Raw genomic sequence first — 22,773 nt, forward strand, 5'->3', positions numbered from 1 at the left:
AGCGAGCCACCTGAGCGAGCCACCAGAGCGAGCCACATGAGCGAGCCACATGAGCGAGCCACCTGAGCGAGCCACATGAGCGAGCCACCAGAGCGAGCCACATGAGCGAGCCACCAGAGCGAGCCACCTGAGCGAGCCACATGAGCGAGCCACATGAGCGAGCCACCTGAGCGAGCCACATGAGCGAGCCACATGAGCGAGCCACATGAGCGAGCCACCTGAGCGAGCCACATGAGCGAGCCACCTGAGCGAGCCACCAGAGCGAGCCACATGAGCGAGCCACCTGAGCGAGCCACCTGAGCGAGCCACATGAGCGAGCCACCTGAGCGAGCCACCAGAGCGAGCCACATGAGCGAGCCACCTGAGCGAGCCACCTGAGCGAGCCACATGAGCGAGCCACCTGAGCGAGCCACATGAGCGAGCCACATGAGCGAGCCACCAGACCGAGCCACATGAGCGAGCCACCTGAGCGAGCCACCTGAGCGAGCCACCTGAGCGAGCCACCAGACCGAGCCACATGAGCGAGCCACATGAGCGAGCCACCTGAGCGAGCCACCTGAGCGAGCCACCTGAGCGAGCCACCAGACCGAGCCACATGAGCGAGCCACATGAGCGAGCCACATGAGCGAGCCACATGAGCGAGCCACCAGACCGAGCCACTTGAGCGAGCCACCTGAGCGAGCCACATGAGCGAGCCACCTGAGCGAGCCACCAGACCGAGCCACATGAGCGAGCCACATGAGCGAGCCACCTGAGCGAGCCACCTGAGCGAGCCACCTGAGCGAGCCACCAGACCGAGCCACATGAGCGAGCCACATGAGCGAGCCACCTGAGCGAGCCACATGAGCGAGCCACATGAGCGAGCCACATGAGCGAGCCACCTGAGCGAGCCACCAGACCGAGCCACATGAGCGAGCCACATGAGCGAGCCACCTGAGCGAGCCACCTGAGCGAGCCACCTGAGCGAGCCACCAGACCGAGCCACATGAGCGAGCCACATGAGCGAGCCACCTGAGCGAGCCACATGAGCGAGCCACATGAGCGAGCCACCAGACCGAGCCACTTGAGCGAGCCACCTGAGCGAGCCACCTGAGCGAGCCACCTGAGCGAGCCACCAGACCGAGCCACATGAGCGAGCCACATGAGCGAGCCACCTGAGCGAGCCACCTGAGCGAGCCACCTGAGCGAGCCACCAGACCGAGCCACATGAGCGAGCCACATGAGCGAGCCACATGAGCGAGCCACCTGAGCGAGCCACCTGAGCGAGCCACCTGAGCGAGCCACATGAGCGAGCCACCTGAGCGAGCCACATGAGCGAGCCACATGAGCGAGCCACCTGAGCGAGCCACATGAGCGAGCCACCTGAGCGAGCCACCTGAGCGAGCCACATGAGCGAGCCACATGAGCGAGCCACCTGAGCGAGCCACATGAGCGAGCCACCTGAGCGAGCCACATGAGCGAGCCACATGAGCGAGCCACCTGAGCGAGCCACATGAGCGAGCCACATGAGCGAGCCACCTGAGCGAGCCACATGAGCGAGCCACATGAGCGAGCCACCTGAGCGAGCCACATGAGCGAGCCACCTGAGCGAGCCACATGAGCGAGCCACATGAGCGAGCCACATGAGCGAGCCACATGAGCGAGCCACCTGAGCGAGCCACATGAGCGAGCCACCTGAGCGAGCCACATGAGCGAGCCACATGAGCGAGCCACCTGAGCGAGCCACATGAGCGAGCCACATGAGCGAGCCACATGAGCGAGCCACCTGAGCGAGCCACCAGAGCGGGCCACATGAGCGAGCCACCTGACCGAGCCACATGAGCGAGCCACATGAGCGAGCCACCTGAGCGAGCCACATGAGCGAGCCACATGAGCGAGCCACATGAGCGAGCCACCTGAGCGAGCCACATGAGCGAGCCACCTGAGCGAGCCACATGAGCGAGCCACCTGAGCGAGCCACCTAAGCGAGCCACATGAGCGAGCCACATGAGCGAGCCACCTGAGCGAGCCACCTGAGCGAGCCACATGAGCGAGCCACCTGAGCGAGCCACCAGAGCGAGCCACATGAGCGAGCCACATGAGCGAGCCACCTGAGCGAGCCACATGAGCGAGCCACCAGAGCGAGCCACATGAGCGAGCCACCAGAGCGAGCCACCTGAGCGAGCCACATGAGCGAGCCACATGAGCGAGCCACATGAGCGAGCCACCTGAGCGAGCCACATGAGCGAGCCACCTGAGCGAGCCACCAGAGCGAGCCACATGAGCGAGCCACCTGAGCGAGCCACCAGAGCGAGCCACATGAGCGAGCCACCTGAGCGAGCCACCAGAGCGAGCCACATGAGCGAGCCACCTGAGCGAGCCACCTGAGCGAGCCACATGAGCGAGCCACCTGAGCGAGCCACATGAGCGAGCCACATGAGCGAGCCACCAGACCGAGCCACATGAGCGAGCCACCTGAGCGAGCCACCTGAGCGAGCCACCTGAGCGAGCCACCAGACCGAGCCACATGAGCGAGCCACATGAGCGAGCCACCTGAGCGAGCCACCTGAGCGAGCCACCTGAGCGAGCCACCAGACCGAGCCACATGAGCGAGCCACATGAGCGAGCCACATGAGCGAGCCACATGAGCGAGCCACCAGACCGAGCCACTTGAGCGAGCCACCTGAGCGAGCCACATGAGCGAGCCACCTGAGCGAGCCACCAGACCGAGCCAAATGAGCGAGCCACATGAGCGAGCCACCTGAGCGAGCCACCTGAGCGAGCCACCTGAGCGAGCCACCAGACCGAGCCACATGAGCGAGCCACATGAGCGAGCCACCTGAGCGAGCCACATGAGCGAGCCACATGAGCGAGCCACATGAGCGAGCCACCTGAGCGAGCCACCAGACCGAGCCACATGAGCGAGCCACATGAGCGAGCCACCTGAGCGAGCCACCTGAGCGAGCCACCTGAGCGAGCCACCAGACCGAGCCACATGAGCGAGCCACATGAGCGAGCCACCTGAGCGAGCCACATGAGCGAGCCACATGAGCGAGCCACCAGACCGAGCCACTTGAGCGAGCCACCTGAGCGAGCCACCTGAGCGAGCCACCTGAGCGAGCCACCAGACCGAGCCACATGAGCGAGCCACATGAGCGAGCCACCTGAGCGAGCCACCTGAGCGAGCCACCTGAGCGAGCCACCAGACCGAGCCACATGAGCGAGCCACATGAGCGAGCCACATGAGCGAGCCACCTGAGCGAGCCACCTGAGCGAGCCACCTGAGCGAGCCACATGAGCGAGCCACCTGAGCGAGCCACATGAGCGAGCCACCAGAGCCACAGCGCCCCCTCGTGTCTCACATCGGCGTCTCAGATTTCTGGCTCGTGCGTCACATTCAACTTTCACTTTTGATTTCTCCGAAACCAGAAAACAACGTCACCATTTTCTCCACCACAAGATCCGAGTCTTTAGTCCAGGTTTAGTCCTGGTTTAGTCCGTGTTTAGTCTAGGTTTAGTCCTGGTTTAGTCCGTGTTTAGTCCGTGTTTAGTCCGTGTTTAGTCCGTGTTTAGTCCGGGTTTAGTCCTGGTTTAGTCCGTGTTTAGTCCAGGTTTAGTCCTGGTTTAGTCCGTGTTTAGTCCAGGTTTAGTCCGTGTTTAGTCCGGGTTTAGTCCGTGTTTAGTCCAGGTTTAGTCCTGGTTTAGTCCGTGTTTAGTCCGTGTTTAGTCCGGGTTTAGTCCGGGTTTAGTCCAGGTTGTGGACATGTCTGGACTGGGACAAGACGCCGCGGTCCATCAAAAGGTAAAACATGAACGTTAAAGACTTGTTTTTGTTTAAAGTTTGATTTGAGACGCGGAAGTTGTTTGGACATAAGACACAAGAGAGACAAGAGACACATGAGAGACAAGAGACACATGAGAGACAAGAGACACATGAGAGACAAGAGACACATGAGAGACAAGAGACACATGAGAGACACATGAGAGACAAGAGACACATGAGAGACAAGAGACACATGAGAGACAAGAGACACATGAGAGACAAGAGACACATGAGAGACACATGAGAGACAAGAGACACATGAGAGACAAGAGACACATGAGAGACAAGAGACACATGAGAGACAAGAGACACATGAGAGACACATGAGAGACAAGAGACACATGAGAGACAAGAGACACATGAGAGACAAGAGACACATGAGAGACACATGAGAGACAAGAGACACATGAGAGACAAGAGACACATGAGAGACAAGAGACACATGAGAGACAAGAGACACATGAGAGACAAGAGACACATGAGAGACACATGAGAGACAAGAGACACATGAGAGACAAGAGACACATGAGAGACAAGAGACACATGAGAGACACAAGAGAGACAAGAGACACATGAGAGACAAGAGACACATGAGAGACAAGAGACACATGAGAGACAAGAGACACATGAGAGACAAGAGACACATGAGAGACACAAGAGAGACAAGAGACACATGAGAGACAAGAGACACATGAGAGACAAGAGACACATGAGAGACAAGAGACACATGAGAGACACATGAGAGACAAGAGACACATGAGAGACAAGAGACACATGAGAGACAAGAGACACATGAGAGACAAGAGACACATGAGAGACAAGAGACACATGAGAGACAAGAGACACATGAGAGACACAAGAGAGACAAGAGACACATGAGAGACAAGAGACACATGAGAGACACAAGAGAGACAAGAGACACATGAGAGACAAGAGACACATGAGAGACAAGAGACACATGAGAGACACATGAGAGACAAGAGACACATGAGACACACATGAGAGACACATGAGAGACACATGAGAGACAAGAGACACATGAGAGACAAGAGACACATGAGAGACAAGAGACACATGAGAGACAAGAGACACATGAGAGACAAGAGACACATGAGAGACACATGAGAGACAAGAGACACATGAGAGACAAGAGACACATGAGAGACAAGAGACACATGAGAGACAAGAGACACATGAGAGACACATGAGAGACAAGAGACACATGAGAGACAAGAGACACATGAGAGACAAGAGACACATGAGAGACAAGAGACACATGAGAGACAAGAGACACATGAGAGACACATGAGAGACAAGAGACACATGAGAGACAAGAGACACATGAGAGACAAGAGACACATGAGAGACAAGAGACACATGAGAGACACATGAGAGACAAGAGACACATGAGAGACAAGAGACACATGAGAGACAAGAGACACATGAGAGACAAGAGACACATGAGAGACAAGAGACACATGAGAGACACATGAGAGACAAGAGACACATGAGAGACAAGAGACACATGAGAGACAAGAGACACATGAGAGACACAAGAGAGACAAGAGACACATGAGAGACAAGAGACACATGAGAGACAAGAGACACATGAGAGACAAGAGACACATGAGAGACACATGAGAGACAAGAGACACATGAGAGACAAGAGACACATGAGAGACACAAGAGAGACAAGAGACACATGAGAGACAAGAGACACATGAGAGACAAGAGACACATGAGAGACAAGAGACACATGAGAGACACATGAGAGACAAGAGACACATGAGAGACAAGAGACACATGAGAGACAAGAGACACATGAGAGACAAGATACACATGAGAGACAAGAGACACATGAGAGACAAGAGACACATGAGAGACAAGAGACACATGAGAGACAAGAGACACATGAGAGACAAGAGACACATGAGAGACACAAGAGAGACAAGAGACACATGAGAGACAAGAGACACATGAGAGACAAGAGACACATGAGAGACACATGAGAGACAAGAGACACATGAGACACACATGAGAGACACATGAGAGACACATGAGAGACAAGAGACACATGAGAGACAAGAGACACATGAGAGACACATGAGAGACACATGAGAGACAAGAGACACATGAGAGACAAGAGACACATGAGAGACACATGAGAGACACATGAGAGACAAGAGACACATGAGAGACAAGAGACACAAGAGAGACAAGAGACACATGAGAGACAAGAGACACATGAGAGACAAGAGACACATGAGAGACACATGAGAGACAAGAGACACATGAGAGACAAGAGACACAAGAGAGACAAGAGACACATGAGAGACAAGAGACACATGAGAGACAAGAGACACATGAGAGACAAGAGACATATGAGAGACACAAGAGAGACAAGAGACACATGAGAGACAAGAGACACATGAGAGACAAGAGACACATGAGAGACAAGAGACACATGAGAGACACATGAGAGACAAGAGACACATGAGAGACAAGAGACACATGAGAGACAAGAGACACATGAGAGACACAAGAGAGACAAGAGACACATGAGAGACAAGAGACACATGAGAGACAAGAGACACATGAGAGACACATGAGAGACAAGAGACACATGAGAGACAAGAGACACATGAGAGACACAAGAGAGACAAGAGACACATGAGAGACAAGAGACACATGAGAGACAAGAGACACATGAGAGACAAGAGACACATGAGAGACACAAGAGAGACAAGATACACATGAGAGACAAGAGACACATGAGAGACAAGAGACACATGAGAGACAAGAGACACATGAGAGACACAAGAGAGACAAGAGACACATGAGAGACAAGAGACACATGAGAGACAAGAGACACATGAGAGACACATGAGAGACAAGAGACACATGAGACACACATGAGAGACAAGAGACACATGAGAGACAAGAGACACATGAGAGACAAGAGACACATGAGAGACACATGAGAGACACATGAGAGACAAGAGACACATGAGAGACAAGAGACACATGAGAGACACATGAGAGACACATGAGAGACAAGAGACACATGAGAGACAAGAGACACATGAGAGACACATGAGAGACACATGAGAGACAAGAGACACATGAGAGACAAGAGACACAAGAGAGACAAGAGACACATGAGAGACAAGAGACACATGAGAGACAAGAGACACATGAGAGACACATGAGAGACAAGAGACACATGAGAGACAAGAGACACAAGAGAGACAAGAGACACATGAGAGACAAGAGACACATGAGAGACAAGAGACACATGAGAGACAAGAGACATATGAGAGACACAAGAGAGACAAGAGACACATGAGAGACAAGAGACACATGAGAGACACAAGAGAGACAAGAGACACATGAGAGACAAGAGACACATGAGAGACACATGAGAGACACATGAGAGACAAGAGACACATGAGAGACAAGAGACACATGAGAGACAAGAGACACATGAGAGACACATGAGAGACAAGAGACACATGAGAGACACATGAGAGACAAGAGACACAAGAGAGACAAGAGACACATGAGAGACAAGAGACACATGAGAGACAAGAGACACATGAGAGACACATGAGAGACACAAGAGAGACAAGAGACACATGAGAGACAAGAGACACATGAGAGACAAGAGACACATGAGAGACAAGAGACACATGAGAGACACAAGAGAGACAAGAGACACATGAGAGACAAGAGACACATGAGAGACAAGAGACACATGAGAGACACAAGAGAGACAAGAGACACATGAGAGACAAGAGACACATGAGAGACAAGAGACACATGAGAGACACATGAGAGACAAGAGACACATGAGACACACATGAGAGACAAGAGACACATGAGAGACAAGAGACACATGAGAGACAAGAGACACATGAGAGACACATGAGAGACACATGAGAGACAAGAGACACATGAGAGACAAGAGACACATGAGAGACACAAGAGACACATGAGAGACAAGAGACACATGAGAGACACATGAGACAAGAGACACATGAGAGACAAGAGACACATGAGAGACACATGAGAGACAAGAGACACATGAGAGACAAGAGACACATGAGAGACACATGAGAGACAAGAGACACATGAGAGACAAGAGACACATGAGAGACAAGAGACACATGAGAGACAAGAGACACATGAGAGACACATGAGAGACAAGAGACACATGAGAGACAAGAGACACATGAGAGACACATGAGAGACAAGAGACACATGAGAGACAAGAGACACATGAGAGACAAGAGACACATGAGAGACAAGAGACACATGAGAGACACAAGAGAGACAAGAGACATATTTTCAAAGTTTGTTGAAAAATACATTTTTAATAAGAATAATTCTGTTTCATGATTTTGTCAGATTTCGATGAAACACATTTATCACAAAAGTCTAAACTAAATAAAATGTAACTTTTAAAGTCGAAACGTTCAAATGTTTTACACATTATTTACTTCAAAAAGATTTGATTTATTCTGGAGCAAAACATTGAATGAACTTTAGATTGAAAACAACTGAGTTCTTCATATTTCACTTTAAACAGAAGGAGAACCACATCGCTGAGCTGGCCCAGGCCAAGGCCCACCTGGAGGAGTGGAAGGTGAGACCGCTCAGGCCGCTCAGGCCGCTCAGACCGCTCAGGCCGCTCAGGCCGCTCAGGCCGCTCAGACCGCTCAGGCCGCTCAGACCGCTCAGACCGCTCAGGCCGCTCAGGCCGCTCAGGCCGCTCAGACCGCTCAGACCGCTCAGGCCGCTCAGGCCGCTCAGGCCGCTCAGACCGCTCAGGCCGCTCAGGCCGCTCAGGCCGCTCAGACCGCTCAGGCCGCTCAGACCGCTCAGACCGCTCAGGCCGCTCAGGCCGCTCAGGCCGCTCAGGCCGCTCAGGCCGCTCAGACCGCTCAGGCCGCTCAGGCCGCTCAGGCCGCTCAGGCCGCTCAGACCGCTCAGGCCGCTCAGGCCGCTCAGGCCGCTCAGGCCGCTCAGACCGCTCAGGCCGCTCAGGCCGCTCAGGCCGCTCAGACCGCTCAGACCCCCCTGCAGGTGGAGTCAGCGCTTCCCCTGCAGGTGAAGTCAGCGCTTCCCCTGCAGGTGAAGTCAGCGCTCCTCCTGCAGGTGGAGTCAGGCAGGTTGAGCTGGGAGTTGTCCTGGAGCAGAGCAGGAGGTGGTGCTGATCCTGGTGTAGGTTCTCGAGGAGTCCAGGTGCTAAAAAGGCCAGTGAAGACAGGGGCCAGCTCGCCTGCACAGTGTCTTAAGGTGGCCGGGGTTGGATTTACTTCCTGTTCCTGAACTGAGAGAGGGGCGGGGCAGGTGGGGGGCGGGTTGGCAGAGGTGGCTGCAGTGGGGGAGGGGCTGTCAAACCTGCAGTAGGGCTCTGGGCTTATAGTTTGTGAGAAGCCGGAGCCCACTCCACACAGAGGCGGGGCCACTCCACACAGAGGCGGGGCCACTCCACACAGAGGCGGGGCCACTCCACACAGAGGCGGGGCCACTCCACACAGAGGCGGGGCCACTCCACACAGAGGCGGGGCCACTCCACACAGAGGCGGGGCCACTCCACACAGAGGCGGGGCCACTCCACACAGAGGCGGGGCCACTCCACACAGAGGCGGGGCCACTCCACACAGAGGCGGGGTTGTTGTACTGGGCTGTAGCTCTCGACACCTGCTGAACACGGACTTTGCCTCTTTGTAGCGCCGTCTTTGCTGGAGTCCTAAAGCTGTTGTGGTGTGAGGACCATAAGGTCTGTTTTGTGTCTTTGTTTGAGGCCAAAGTGGAGAAAGCCGACGATTCTAAATCTGGTCTGATCCTGATGAAGCTGGAGCAGGAGCGTGAGAAGAAGAACGCTCAGAACCTCCTGAAGGACCTGATGCAGAGACAAGAAGAAGATCAGACGGAGGGCGGAGCCAGCGGGCGGGCGCTCAGGGTCAGACACACATATATAATATACAAATACATATACTATACAAATATATATACTATAATATACAAATACATATACTATACAAATATATATACTATAATATACAAATACATATACTATACAAATATATATACTATAATATACAAATACATATACTATACAAATATATATACTATAATATACAAATACATATACTATACAAATATATATACTATAATATACAAATACATATACTATACAAATATATATACTATAATATACAAATACATATACTATACAAATATATATACTATAATATACAAATACATATACTATACAAATATATATACTATAATATACAAATACATATACTATACAAATATATATACTATAATATACAAATACATATACTATACAAATATATATACTATAATATACAAATACATATACTATACAAATATATATACTATAATATACAAATACATATACTATACAAATATATATACTATAATATACAAATACATATACTATACAAATATATATACTATAATATACAAATACATATACTATACAAATATATATACTATAATATACAAATACATATACTATACAAATACATATACTATAATATACAAATACATATACTATAATATACAAATACATATACTATAATATACAAATACATATACTATAATATACAGATACTTCTGCCTTTACTGGAGGAATACTTGTACTGCAGTAACAGACTCATGAGTTTGTCTCCTCAGGCTCAGTTGAGTCTCCTCAGTCAGAAGAAGAAGGATCTGATGGACAATCTGAAGAGGAGCAGGTTTCAGCTGCAGCAGAGACGAGCCGACGCCCACAAACTGCAGAACAAGTTCAAGGTTTGAGACGACGAGAACTTCAGCAGGACATTTGTGTATTGTAACCACCTAAAGGGTTCTAAAGGGGTCTGAAGGGCTCTAAAGGGCTCTAAAGGGGTCTAAAGGGTTCTAAAGGGGTCTAAAGGGCTCTAAAGGGGTCTAAAGGGTTCTAAAGGGGTCTAAAGGGTTCTAAAGGGTTCTGAAGGGGTCTAAAGGGTTCTAATGGGGTCTAAAGGGCTCTAAAGGGTTCTAATGGGCTCTAAAGGGTTCTAAAGGGGTCTAAAGGGTTCTAAAGGGGTCTGAAGGGGTCTAAAGGGCTCTAAAGGGGTCTGAAGGGGTCTAAAGGGCTCTAAAGGGGTCTAAAGGGTTCTAAAGGGGTCTAAAGGGCTCTAAAGGGGTCTGAAGGGGTCTAAAGGGCTCTAAAGGGGTCTAAAGGGCTCTAAGGGCTCTAAAGGGCTCTAAAGGGGTCTAAAGGGCTCTAAAGGGGTCTAAAGGGCTCTAAAGGGGTCTAAAGGGCTCTAAAGGGCTCTAAAGGGCTCTAAAGGGGTCTAAAGGGTTCTAAAGGGTTCTGAAGGGGTCTAAAGGGTTCTAATGGGTCTAAAGGGCTCTAGAGGGTTCTAAAGGGTTTAAAGGGTTCTAAAGGGTTCTGAAGGGGTCTGAAGGGTTCTAATGGGGTCTAAAGGGGTCTAAAGGGTTCTAAAGGGGTTTAAAGGGTTCTAAAGGGGTTTAAAGGGTTCTAATGGGGTCTAAAGGGTTCTAATGTGGTCTAAAGGGGTCTAAAGGGTTCTAATGGGGTCTAAAGGGATCTAAAGGGGTTTAAAGGGTTCTAAAGGGGTTTAAAGGGTTCTAATGGGGTCTAAAGGGATCTAAAGGGGTTTAAAGGGTTCTAAAGGGGTCTAAAGGGTTCTAAAGGGGTTTAAAGGGTTCTAAAGGGGTTTAAAGGGTTCTAATGGGGTCTAAAGGGTTCTAATGTGGTCTAAAGGGGTCTAAAGGGTTCTAATGGGGTCTAAAGGGATCTAAAGGGATCTCAAGGGTTCAGGCAGAAGTGTGACTCTTATTTAAAGCCTCTGGAGAAAACTTCCAGTTCCTTACGTGTAAAAACCAAAACCAAGTCATAATTGAGAAACACGTTAAACGCTCTTTGCTCGGTCGTTTGCCGTAAACACGTTAAACGCTCTTCGCTCGGTCGCTCGTCGTAAACACGTTAAACGCTCTTCGCTCGGTCGTTTGTCGTAAACACGTTAAACGCTCTTCGCTCGGTCGCTCGTCGTAAACACGTTAAACGCTCTTCGCTCGGTCGTTTGTCGTAAACACGTTAAACGCTCTTCGCTCGGTCGTTTGAACGCTCTTCGCTCGGTCGTTTGTCGTAAACACGTTAAACGCTCTTCGCTCGGTCGCTCGTCGTAAACACGTTGAACGCTCTTCGCTCGGTCGTTTGTCGTAAACACGTTGAACGCTCTTCGCTCGGTCGTTTGTCGTAAACACGTTAAACGCTCTTCGCTCGGTCGTTTGTCGTAAACACGTTGAACGCTCTTCGCTCGGTCGTTTGTCGTAAACACGTTAAACGCCCTTCGCTCGGTCGTTTGAACGCTCTTCGCTCGGTCGTTTGTCGTAAACACGTTAAACGCTCTTCGCTCGGTCGCTCGTCGTAAACACGTTGAACGCTCTTCGCTCGGTCGTTTGTCGTAAACACGTTAAACGCCCTTCGCTCGGTCGTTTGAACGCTCTTCGCTCGGTCGTTTGTCGTAAACACGTTAAACGCTCTTCGCTCGGTTGCTCGTCATAAACACGTTAAACGCTCTTCGCTCGGTCGTTTGTCGTAAACACGTTAAACGCTCTTCGCTCGGTTGCTCGTCGTAAACACGTTAAACGCTCTTCGCTCGGTCGTTTGTCGTAAACACGTTAAACGCTCTTCGCTCGGTCGTTTGTCGTAAACACGTTGAACGCTCTTCGCTCGGTCGTTTGTCGTAAACACGTTAAACGCCCTTCGCTCGGTCGTTTGAACGCTCTTCGCTCGGTCGTTTGTCGTAAACACGTTAAACGCTCTTCGCTCGGTCGCTCGTCGTAAACACGTTGAACGCTCTTCGCTCGGTCGTTTGTCGTAAACACGTTAAGCGCTCTTCGCTCGGTCGCTCGTCGTAAACACGTTAAACGCTCTTCGCTCGGTCGCTCGTCGTAAACACGTTAAACGCTCTTCGCTCGGTCGTTTGTCGTAAACACGTTAAACGCTCTTCGCTCGGTCGTTTGTCGTAAACACGTTAAACGCTCTTCGCTCGGTTGCTCGTCGTAAACACGTTAAACGCTCTTCGCTCGGTCGTTTGTCGTAAACACGTTAAACGCTCTTCGCTCGGTCGTTTGTCGTAAACACGTTAAGCGCTCTTCGCTCGGTCGTTTGTCGTAAACACGTTAAACGCTCTTCGCTCGGTCGCTCGTCGTAAACACGTTGAACGCTCTTCGCTCGGTCGTTTGTCGTAAACACGTTAAACGCTCTTCGCTCGGTCGTTTGTCGTAAACACGTTAAACGCTCTTCGCTCGGTCGCTCGTCGTAAACACGTTAAACGCTCTTCGCTCGGTCGTTTGTCGTAAACACGTTAAACGCTCTTCGCTCGGTCGCTCGTCGTAAACACGTTAAACGCTCTTCGCTCGGTCGTTTGTCGTAAACACGTTAAACGCTCTTCGCTCGGTCGTTTGTCGTAAACACGTTAAACGCTCTTCGCTCGGTTGCTCGTCGTAAACACGTTAAACGCTCTTCGCTCGGTCGTTTGTCGTAAACACGTTAAACGCTCTTCGCTCGGTCGTTTGTCGTAAACACGTTAAACGCTCTTCGCTCGGTCGTTTGTCGTAAACACGTTAAACGCTCTTCGCTCGGTCGCTCGTCGTAAACACGTTAAACGCTCTTCGCTCGGTTGCTCGTCGTAAACACGTTAAACGCTCTTCGCTCGGTCGTTTGTCGTAAACACGTTAAACGCTCTTCGCTCGGTCGCTCGTCGTAAACACGTTGAACGCTCTTCGCTCGGTCGTTTGTCGTAAACACGTTAAACGCTCTTCGCTCGGTCGCTCGTCGTAAACACGTTGAACGCTCTTCGCTCGGTCGTTTGTCGTAAACACGTTAAACGCTCTTCGCTCGGTCGCTCGTCGTAAACACGTTGAACGCTCTTCGCTCGGTCTTGGTGCAGATTTGTGCCGATCTCCCGGACGCTGAGGTGGAGTTCATTAAGCCGAAGCGGGACAGCGATGACGTCACCGGTGAAGGGCCAATCAGAAGCCGGTTCAGCGTGTGCCAGCAGGGGGCGCTGCTGCTGCAGGGAGGACAGGCCCTGATCACCTTCGAGGAGGAGAAAGGTACAAACCCTCCACCTTCTCCTCAATCCAGCTATGTTCCTCATGTTCCTCTCTGATGTTCCTCTGATGTTCCTCATGTTCCTCTCTGATGTTCCTCATGTTCCTCTGATGTTCCTCATGTTCCTCTCTGATGTTCCTCTGATGTTCCTCATGTTCCTCTCTGATGTTCCTCTGATGTTCCTCATGTTCCTCTGATGTTCCTCATGTTCCTCTCTGATGTTCCTCATGTTCCTCTCTGATGTTCCTCATGTTCCTCTCTGATGTTCCTCTGATGTTCCTCATGTTCCTCTCTGATGTTCCTCATGTACCTCTCTGATGTTCCTCTCTGATGTTCCTCATGTTCCTCTGATGTTCCTCATGTTCCTCTCTGATGTTCCTCTGATGTTCCTCATGTTCCTCTCTGATGTTCCTCTGATGTTCCTCATGTTCCTCTCTGATGTTCCTCATGTACCTCTCTGATGTTCCTCTCTGATGTTCCTCATGTTCCTCTAATGTTCCTCATGTTCCTCTCTGATGTTCCTCATGTTCCTCTGATGTTCCTCATGTTCCTCTCTGATGTTCCTCATGTTCCTCTCTGATGTTCCTCATGTTCCTCTCTAATGTTCCTCATGTTCCTCTCTGATGTTCCTCTGATGTTCCTCATGTTCCTCTCTGATGTTCCTCATGTTCCTCTCTGATGTTCCTCTGATGTTCCTCATGTTCCTCTCTGATGTTCCTCATGTTCCTCTGATGTTCCTCATGTTCCTCTCTGATGTTCCTCATGTTCCTCTCTGATGTTCCTCATGTTCCTCTCTGATGTTCCTCATGTTCCTCTCTGATGTTCCTCTGATGTTCCTCATGTTCCTCTCTGATGTTCCTCATGTTCCTCTCTGATGTTCCTCTGATGTTCCTCATGTTCCTCTCTGATGTTCCTCATGTTCCTCTCTGATGTTCCTCTGATGTTCCTCATGTTCCTCTCTGATGTTCCTCATGTTCCTCTCTGATGTTCCTCATGTTCCTCTCTGATGTTCCTCTCTGATGTTCCTCATGTTCCTCTGATGTTCCTCATGTTCCTCTCTGATGTTCCTCATGTTCCTCTGATGTTCCTCATGTTCCTCTCTGATGTTCCTCATGTTCCTCTCTGATGTTCCTCATGTTCCTCTCTGATGTTCCTCATGTTCCTCTCTGATGTTCCTCAGTGGTGTCTCAGGTGCTGCAGATGGACAGGTGCAGCGTCTCCTTTGATGATCAGACTCTGGAGGTGAAGCCGAAGAGGATCAGGACTGAGCCGGTCGTTCAGTTTGAGGTACGACTTTTCCACACGTTTGATTCATCTCAATCGTCACAATGTTCTTCAGAGGATCTTCTGTCCAACGTTCTTCAGAGGATCTTTTGTCCAACGTTCTTCAGAGGATCTTCTGTCCAACGTTCTTCAGAGGATCTTCTGTCCAACGTTCTTCAGAGGATCTTTTGTCCAACGTTCTTCAGAGGATCTTTTGTCCAACGTTCTTCAGAGGATCTTCTGTCCAACGTTCTTCAGAGGATCTTTTGTCCAACGTTCTTCAGAGGATCTTCTGTCCAACGTTCTTCAGAGGATCTTCTGTCCAACGTTCTTCAGAGGATCTTTTGTCCTGAAGCTCCTGGTGTTTCATGTGGTTCTTCTGTCTTCTGCAGATTCACCTGTCGGTGTCTCGCTCGCACCTGGACGTGTCAGAGGTCATGAGTGCGATGCCAAAGGAGCGCCTGGAGGAGCGCCTGGCTCTGGCCTTTTCTCGCCCGAGCAGAGGAGGAGCCGAGGTGCAGTCTGTGCAGTTCAGCGCTGAGCAGAGGAAGGCACGCATCCACTTCCTGTCACCCGGAGGTAAGAGAGGCGCTCACACCTGGAGGTAAGAGAGGCGCTCACACCCGGAGGTAAGAGAGGCGCTCTGGTTCCTCAGTGGTTAAAGGTTCTTCTCTGGTTCCTCAGTGGTTAAAGGTTCTTCTCTGGTTCCTCAATGGTTAAAGGTTCTTCTCTGGTTCCTCAGTGGCAGAGTCGTTGTTCCTCAGAGGAGAACATTCGGTGGATCTGGAGTTTCCGACCAAAGTCAAAGTTTCTCCTGTTTATGAACATCAACTGCACAAGTTCCAGGTAAAGTTTGTCTTCTTCTGCGTCTTTCATGTTCTGCTCAGATGTTCTGTTCTGTGTGGCCTCTGCTCCTGGAGGCTCCTGGAGGTCTCTGCTCCTGGAGGTCTCTGCTCCTGGAGGCCTCTGCTCCTGGAGGCCTCTGCTCCTGGAGGTCTCTGCTCCTGGAGGCCTCTGCTCCTGGAGGTCTCTGCTCCTGGAGGCCTCTGCTCCTGGAGGTCTCTGTTCCTGGAGGCCTCTGCTCCTGGAGGCCTCTGCTCCTGGAGGCCTCTGCTCCTGGAGGCCTCTGCTCCTGGAGGTCTCTGTTCCTGGAGGCCTCTGCTCCTGGAGGCCTCTGCTCCTGGAGGCCTCTGCTCCTGGAGGTCTCTGCTCCTGGAGGCCTCTGCTCCTGGAGGCCTCTGCTCCTGGAGGTCTCTGCTCCTGGAGGCCTCTGCTCCTGGAGGTCTCTGCTCCTGGAGGCCTCTGCTCCTGGAGGTCTCTGTTCCTGGAGGCCTCTGCTCCTGGAGGTCTCTGCTCCTGGAGGTCTCTGCTCCTAGAGGACTCTGTTCCTGGAGGCCTCTGCTCCTGGAGGTCTCTGCTCCTGGAGGCCTCTGCTCCTGGAGGTCTCTGTTCCTGGAGGCCTCTGCTCCTGGAGGTCTCTGCTCCTGGAGGTCTCTGCTCCTAGAGGACTCTGTTCCTGGAGGACTCTGTTCCTGGAGGACTCTGCTCCTGGAGGTCTCTGCTCCTGGAGGCCTCTGCTCCTGGAGGTCTCTGCTCCTAGAGGACTCTGCTCCTGGAGGTCTCTGCTCCTAGAGGCCTCTGCTCCTAGAGGTCTCTGCTCCTGGAGGTCTCTGCTCCTAGAGGACTCTGTTCCTGGAGGACTCTGCTCCTAGAGGCCTCTGCTCCTAGAGGACTCTGCTCCTAGAGGTCTCTGCTCCAGGAGGCCTCTGCTCCTGGAGGTCTCTGTTCCTGGAGGCCTCTGCTCCTGGAGGCCTCTGCTCCTGGAGGTCTCTGCTCCTAGAGGACTCTGTTCCTGGAGGCCTCTGCTCCTAGAGGTCTCTGCTCCTGGAGGTCTCTGCTCCTGGAGGCCTCTGCTCCTGGAGGCCTCTGCTCCTGGAGGCCTCTGCTCCTGGAGGCCTCTGCTCCTGGAGGTCTCTGCTCCTGGAGGCCTCTGCTCCTGGAGGTCTCTGTTCCTGGAGGCCTCTGCTCCTGGAGGTCTCTGCTCCTGGAGGCCTCTGCTCCTGGAGGTCTCTGTTCCTGGAGGCCTCTGCTCCTGGAGGTCTCTGCTCCTGGAGGTCTCTGCTCCTAGAGGACTCTGTTCCTGGAGGCCTCTGCTCCTAGAGGTCTCTGCTCCTGGAGGTCTCTGCTCCTGGAGGCCTCTGCTCCTGGAGGCCTCTGCTCCTAGAGGTCTCTGCTCCTGGAGGTCTCAGTGCGTCTCCTTGTGTGTCTTTCAGAGCTTCTGTGGCGCTCTGAAGAGGACTCTGCTCCTGGACGACATCCTGGACACGGGCGACGAGGAGGAGGTGCAGGACCAGCTGGAGATCCACTTCCAGAAGCCGAGTAACGGAGGAGGAGAGATCGAGCACACCAAGTATCTGAGCCCAGGGAAGAGCCTGCTGGCCTTCCTCTGTCCTGACCACTAGAGGGAGCTAACGATGCTAATGCTAATGCCTTCCTCTGTCCTGACCACTAGAGGGAGCTAACGACGCTAATGCTAATGCCTTCCTCTGTCCTGACCACTAGAGGGAGCTAACGATGCTAATGCTAATGCCTTCCTCTGTCCTGACCTCTAGAGGGAGCTAACGATGCTAATGCTAATGCCTTCCTCTGTCCCGACCACTAGAGGGAGCTAACGATGCTAATGCTAATGCCTTCCTCTGTCCTGACCACTAGAGGGAGCCACATCCTTCTGCTGTAACCCAATGCTAATAATGCTAATGCTAATACTATTTACCCATTTAAGAAGATGCCACGTGTTCTTCAAATGTTTAAACTGTTTAAACTATATCAACGTGATTAATAAAAGAGTGAAGTCACAAATGTCTCTTTGAAGTCAACTCACACGACTGGACCGGCCTCCTGCTGGTGCCAGAGTCAGGACTAAACATGGAGCGGCCTCCTGCTGGTGCCAGAGTCAGGACTAAACATGGAGCGGCCTCCTGCTGGTGCCAGAGTCAGGACTAAACATGGAGCGGCCTCCTGCTGGTGCCAGAGTCAGGACTAAACATGGAGCGGCCTCCTGCTGGTGCGCAGAGTCAGGACTAAACATGGACCGGCCTCCTGCTGGTGCCAGAGTCAGGACTAAACATGGACCGGCCTCCTGCTGGTGCCAGAGTCAGGACTAAACATGGAGCGGCCTCCTGCTGGTGCCAGAGTCAGGACTAAACATGGACCGGCCTCCTGCTGGTGCCAGAGTCAGGACTAAACATGGAGCGGCCTCCTGCTGGTGCCAGAGTCAGGACTAAACATGGAGCGGCCTCCTGCTGGTGCCAGAGTCAGGACTAAACATGGAGCGGCCTCCTGCTGGTGCGCAGAGTCAGGACTAAACATGGACCGGCCTCCTGCTGGTGCCAGAGTCAGGACTAAACATGGACCGGCCTCCTGCTGGTGCCAGAGTCAGGACTAAACATGGAGCGGCCTCCTGCTGGTGCGCAGAGTCAGGACTAAACATGGACCGGCCTCCTGCTGGTGCCAGAGTCAGGACTAAACATGGACCGGCCTCCTGCTGGTGCCAGAGTCAGGACTAAACATGGAGCGGCCTCCTGCTGGTGCCAGAGTCAGGACTAAACATGGACCGGCCTCCTGCTGGTGCCAGAGTCAGGACTAAACATGGAGCGGCCTCCTGCTGGTGCCAGAGTCAGGACTAAACATGGAGCAGCCTCCTGCTGGTGCCAGAGTCAGGACTAAACATGGACCGGCCTCCTGCTGGTGCCAGAGTCAGGACTAAACATGGACCGGCCTCCTGCTGGTGCCAGAGTCAGGACTAAACATGGAGCGGCCTCCTGCTGGTGCCAGAGTCAGGACTAAACATGGAGCGGCCTCCTGCTGGTGCCAGAGTCAGGACTAAACATGGAGCGGCCTCCTGCTGGTGCCAGGGTCAGGACTAAACATGGACCGGCCTCCTGCTGGTGCCAGAGTCAGGACTAAAATATGGACCGGCCTCCTGCTGGTGCCAGAGTCAGGACTAAACATGGACCGGCCTCCTGCTGGTGCCAGAGTCAGGACTAAACATGGAGCGGCCTCCTGCTGGTGCCAGAGTCAGGACTAAACATGGACCGGCCTCCTGCTGGTGCCAGAGTCAGGACTAAACATGGACCAGCCTCCTGCTGGTGCCAGAGTCAGGACTAAACATGGAGCGGCCTCCTGCTGGTGCCAGAGTCAGGACTAAAATATGGACCGGCCTCCTGCTGGTGCCAGAGTCAGGACTAAACATGGAGCGGCCTCCTGCTGGTGCCAGAGTCAGGACTAAACATGGAGCGGCCTCCTGCTGGTGCCAGAGTCAGGACTAAACATGGAGCGGCCTCCTGCTGGTGCCAGAGTCAGGACTAATTTGATTTAGTTTCTTATTATTCACAAACTCTTGTCTTTGTCTTCCTCCAGAAAGATTCTGCTTGACAGGCTCCGCCTCCTTATGAGTGTCACACAAAACTTCAGTCACAAACAGATTATGCATCTTTGTATTGTGCAGCGCTAAGATGGCCGCATAAGTCTGCTCCGTCTAAGTCTTAGTCAAATATCTGTTTAAATGACTCCTTCACTCGGGAGAACACTGTAAACCTTTGACTGAACATGCCGGGCGGAGCGCGCAGGAGGAACACCGCCGCAGCTAAACTGACAGGTACAGCTGTGAGCCTGCACTCGGCCTCCTCACCTGCCCGCGGACCAAGCTCCAGCTCCGGCTCAGTTTGGAGCGCAGCCTCGGGACAGAACAGGAGCGGGATGGACCCGGCTCTCGTGAGGCTCTGCGGGAGATCACGGACCACATGAAGGCAGTGCACACAGACTGATGCAGCGCTCGGTGCCACGTGCAGGAACTAAACTCAAAGACTAACGAGATGGAGAACCGAGCCACAGCAGCCGAGAAGGAACTCTCAGCCCTGAAGGAGATGTCTCTGTCCTACAAGCTAACGTGGCACAGCCAGGGCTTACCATGGACCAAATGGAGCATCTGGAGAAGCGTAACCGCAGAGGAAAGATGCGGCTTGTAGGTCTATCAGAGGACACGGAGGGGACGGACGTGCTCAAGTTTATCCCTGAACATCAGCACACTGCGCTCTGGCCCAGAACCAGCGCCCGAGACCAGTTATACCAGTTATACTGAAGTTCCATAACTTTAGCGACAAACAACGCGTTCTGGCGGCGTCCAGACGTCTCGCCGCGAGCCAGCCCAGAATACCCAAACCTTAAATATCCTTTTTCAATGATTACTCAGCGAGAGTGGTAAAGAAACGCAAAGCTTTCGACCAAGTGAAATCTGGTCTGAGAGAAAAGAAGATGGATTACGCTCTATCCCGCAACACTGAGGATCCACGTAGAGGGAGCAGTTATTATACTTGACCAGAGAAGGCATCAGACTCCTGAACCCTTTATCTCCCTTTCCTCTTCTTTGGACCTTTGGACCCTAATGGACACATGTGAGTCCTCAATATAAACCATGTGGTCCCTTTTTCTGTTCTGTAGATCCCCAGGTGAAAGGTCATAGGAACTGTACTAAAGGGCCCTGATCCATTCCTGGAACCGGCTCCAGGCAGGTTTCTTCTACAGTTTATTCATTTGACTATGTTATATTGATGTAATCTTTATGTTTTTGTGTTGGGCTCAACTATGGGCTATAGTAACAAAAGCAGAAAAAAAAGAACAATTTTGAAATGGTTAATAAAATGGCATCGGAAAAAATTAAATTAGCCTCATTTAACGTTAATGGCATATTGAGCCCCATTAAGCGGTCAAGGACACTTACAAAGATGAAAAAAGAATATCTAGAACATCAAAAACATCAGAAACGGTTACGGAAAACGTTATTCCTCCTCATACAGGGGGAAACACAAGAGGGGAGTGGCTACACCGATGTCAACAAGAAGAGCGTTCGGACAAACCTTTGAGCACAAAGATAAAGACGGCAGATTTATAATGGTCAAAGGAACCATTGACGTAAATGTATTTACATTGATAAACGTGTATGCCCCGCCCCCAGGAGCGACATCACTTTCTATAATAATATCATGGACCTAATTACAAACCACTCTGAGGAAACCCTCGTCTGTGGTGGCCATTTTAACCTCATATTCAACCAACATTAGATGTGTCAGCACAGCACTGGGAGATCTATAAAGAATATGACTCCAATCCACACATGACTCCAATCCACACACGACTCCAATCCACACACGACTCCAATCCACACACGACTCCAATCCACACATGACTCCAATCCACACATGACTCCAATCCACACATGACTCCAATCCACACACGACTCCAATCCACACATGACTCCAATCCACACACGACTCCAATCCACACACGACTCCAATCCACACATGACTCCAATCCACACACGACTCCAATCCACACATGACTCCAATCCACACACGACTCCAATCCACACATGACTCCAATCCACACATGACTCCAATCCACACATGACTCCAATCCACACATGACTCCAATCCACACACGACTCCAATCCACACATGACTCCAATCCACACATGACTCCAATCCACACATGACTCCAATCCACACATGACTCCAATCCACACACGACTCCAATCCACACACGACTCCAATCCACACATGACTCCAATCCACACATGACTCCAATCCACACACGACTCCAATCCACACACGACTCCAATCCACACATGACTCCAATCCACACATGACTCCAATCCACACATGACTCCAATCCACACACGACTCCAATCCACACATGACTCCAATCCACACATGACTCCAATCCACACATGACTCCAATCCACACATGACTCCAATCCACACACGACTCCAATCCACACATGACTCCAATCCACACATGACTCCAATCCACACATGACTCCAATCCACACAAGACTCCAATCCACACACGACTCCAATCCACACACGACTCCAATCCACACATGACTCCAATCCACACACGACTCCAATCCACACACGACTCCAATCCACACACGACTCCAATCCACACACGACTCCAATCCACACATGACTCCAATCCACACATGACTCCAATCCACACATGACTCCAATCCACACATGACTCCAATCCACACACGACTCCAATCCACACATGACTCCAATCCACACATGACTCCAATCCACACATGACTCCAATCCACACATGACTCCAATCCACAGAATACACTCTTTTTTCATTTTCAATAAAGAAAGGTCAAAAGTGACAGAAGCAGACGCAGGTACAATAGACTTAAGCGATCACTGTAGATCTGGAACAGAAATAGAAGAACACACTCTGGAGATTTAATGTTACTTTACTCAACGATCCTCACTTTAAAAATAAAATGCTAAAAGACATTGAAACCTATGTAGAGGACAAGGATAATGGTGACACCGCCCCACCCGTCCTTTGGGACGCAGCAAAGGCAGTTTTGAGGGGCGGGGTTATTGCTTTCGCCTCAGCTCAAAAGAAACAAAAGCAAAAAAAACGAAATGATCTACAGAAGAAATTCAAACTTTTAGAAGCTAAACATGCAGGAAACAGAAACCCTCAAATACTACAGGAA

At 51.4% G+C, this 22,773-nt stretch overlaps 1 protein-coding gene across 1 annotated transcript; it reads left to right on the forward strand.

Annotated features, from left to right (window-relative positions):
• The first annotated feature begins 3,727 nt into the window (after window positions 1-3,727).
• nmi (N-myc (and STAT) interactor) lies at window positions 3,728-17,972 on the forward strand. Its single transcript, XM_072445375.1, has 9 exons — window positions 3,728-3,781; window positions 8,391-8,447; window positions 9,612-9,770; window positions 10,514-10,630; window positions 13,786-13,951; window positions 15,130-15,236; window positions 15,605-15,791; window positions 15,955-16,058; window positions 17,486-17,972. Exons 1-9 carry the CDS (start codon window positions 3,743-3,745, stop codon window positions 17,672-17,674), a joined length of 1,125 nt encoding a protein of 374 aa, XP_072301476.1. The 5' UTR covers window positions 3,728-3,742; the 3' UTR covers window positions 17,675-17,972.
• Window positions 17,973-22,773: the final 4,801 nt, after the last annotated feature.

This window comes from Eucyclogobius newberryi, unplaced genomic scaffold (assembly GCF_026437365.1).
Source record: "Eucyclogobius newberryi isolate DKJ021-1_F unplaced genomic scaffold, fEucNew1.0.hap1 SCAF_14, whole genome shotgun sequence".
Lineage (NCBI taxonomy): Eukaryota > Metazoa > Chordata > Actinopteri > Gobiiformes > Gobiidae > Eucyclogobius > Eucyclogobius newberryi.

What these genes read in the sequence shown, in the direction of transcription:
- nmi (XM_072445375.1), top strand. Translation starts at nt 3,743, where the DNA reads ATGTCTGGACTGGGACAAGACGCCGCGGTCCATCAAAAG. An exon ending in CCCACCTGGAGGAGTGGAAG is followed by an intron (nt 8,448 to 9,611) that starts GTGAGACCGCTC and finishes TCTTTGTTTGAG; the next exon opens with GCCAAAGTGGAGAAAGCCGA. An exon ending in AGCCGGTCGTTCAGTTTGAG is followed by an intron (nt 15,237 to 15,604) that starts GTACGACTTTTC and finishes TGTCTTCTGCAG; the next exon opens with ATTCACCTGTCGGTGTCTCG.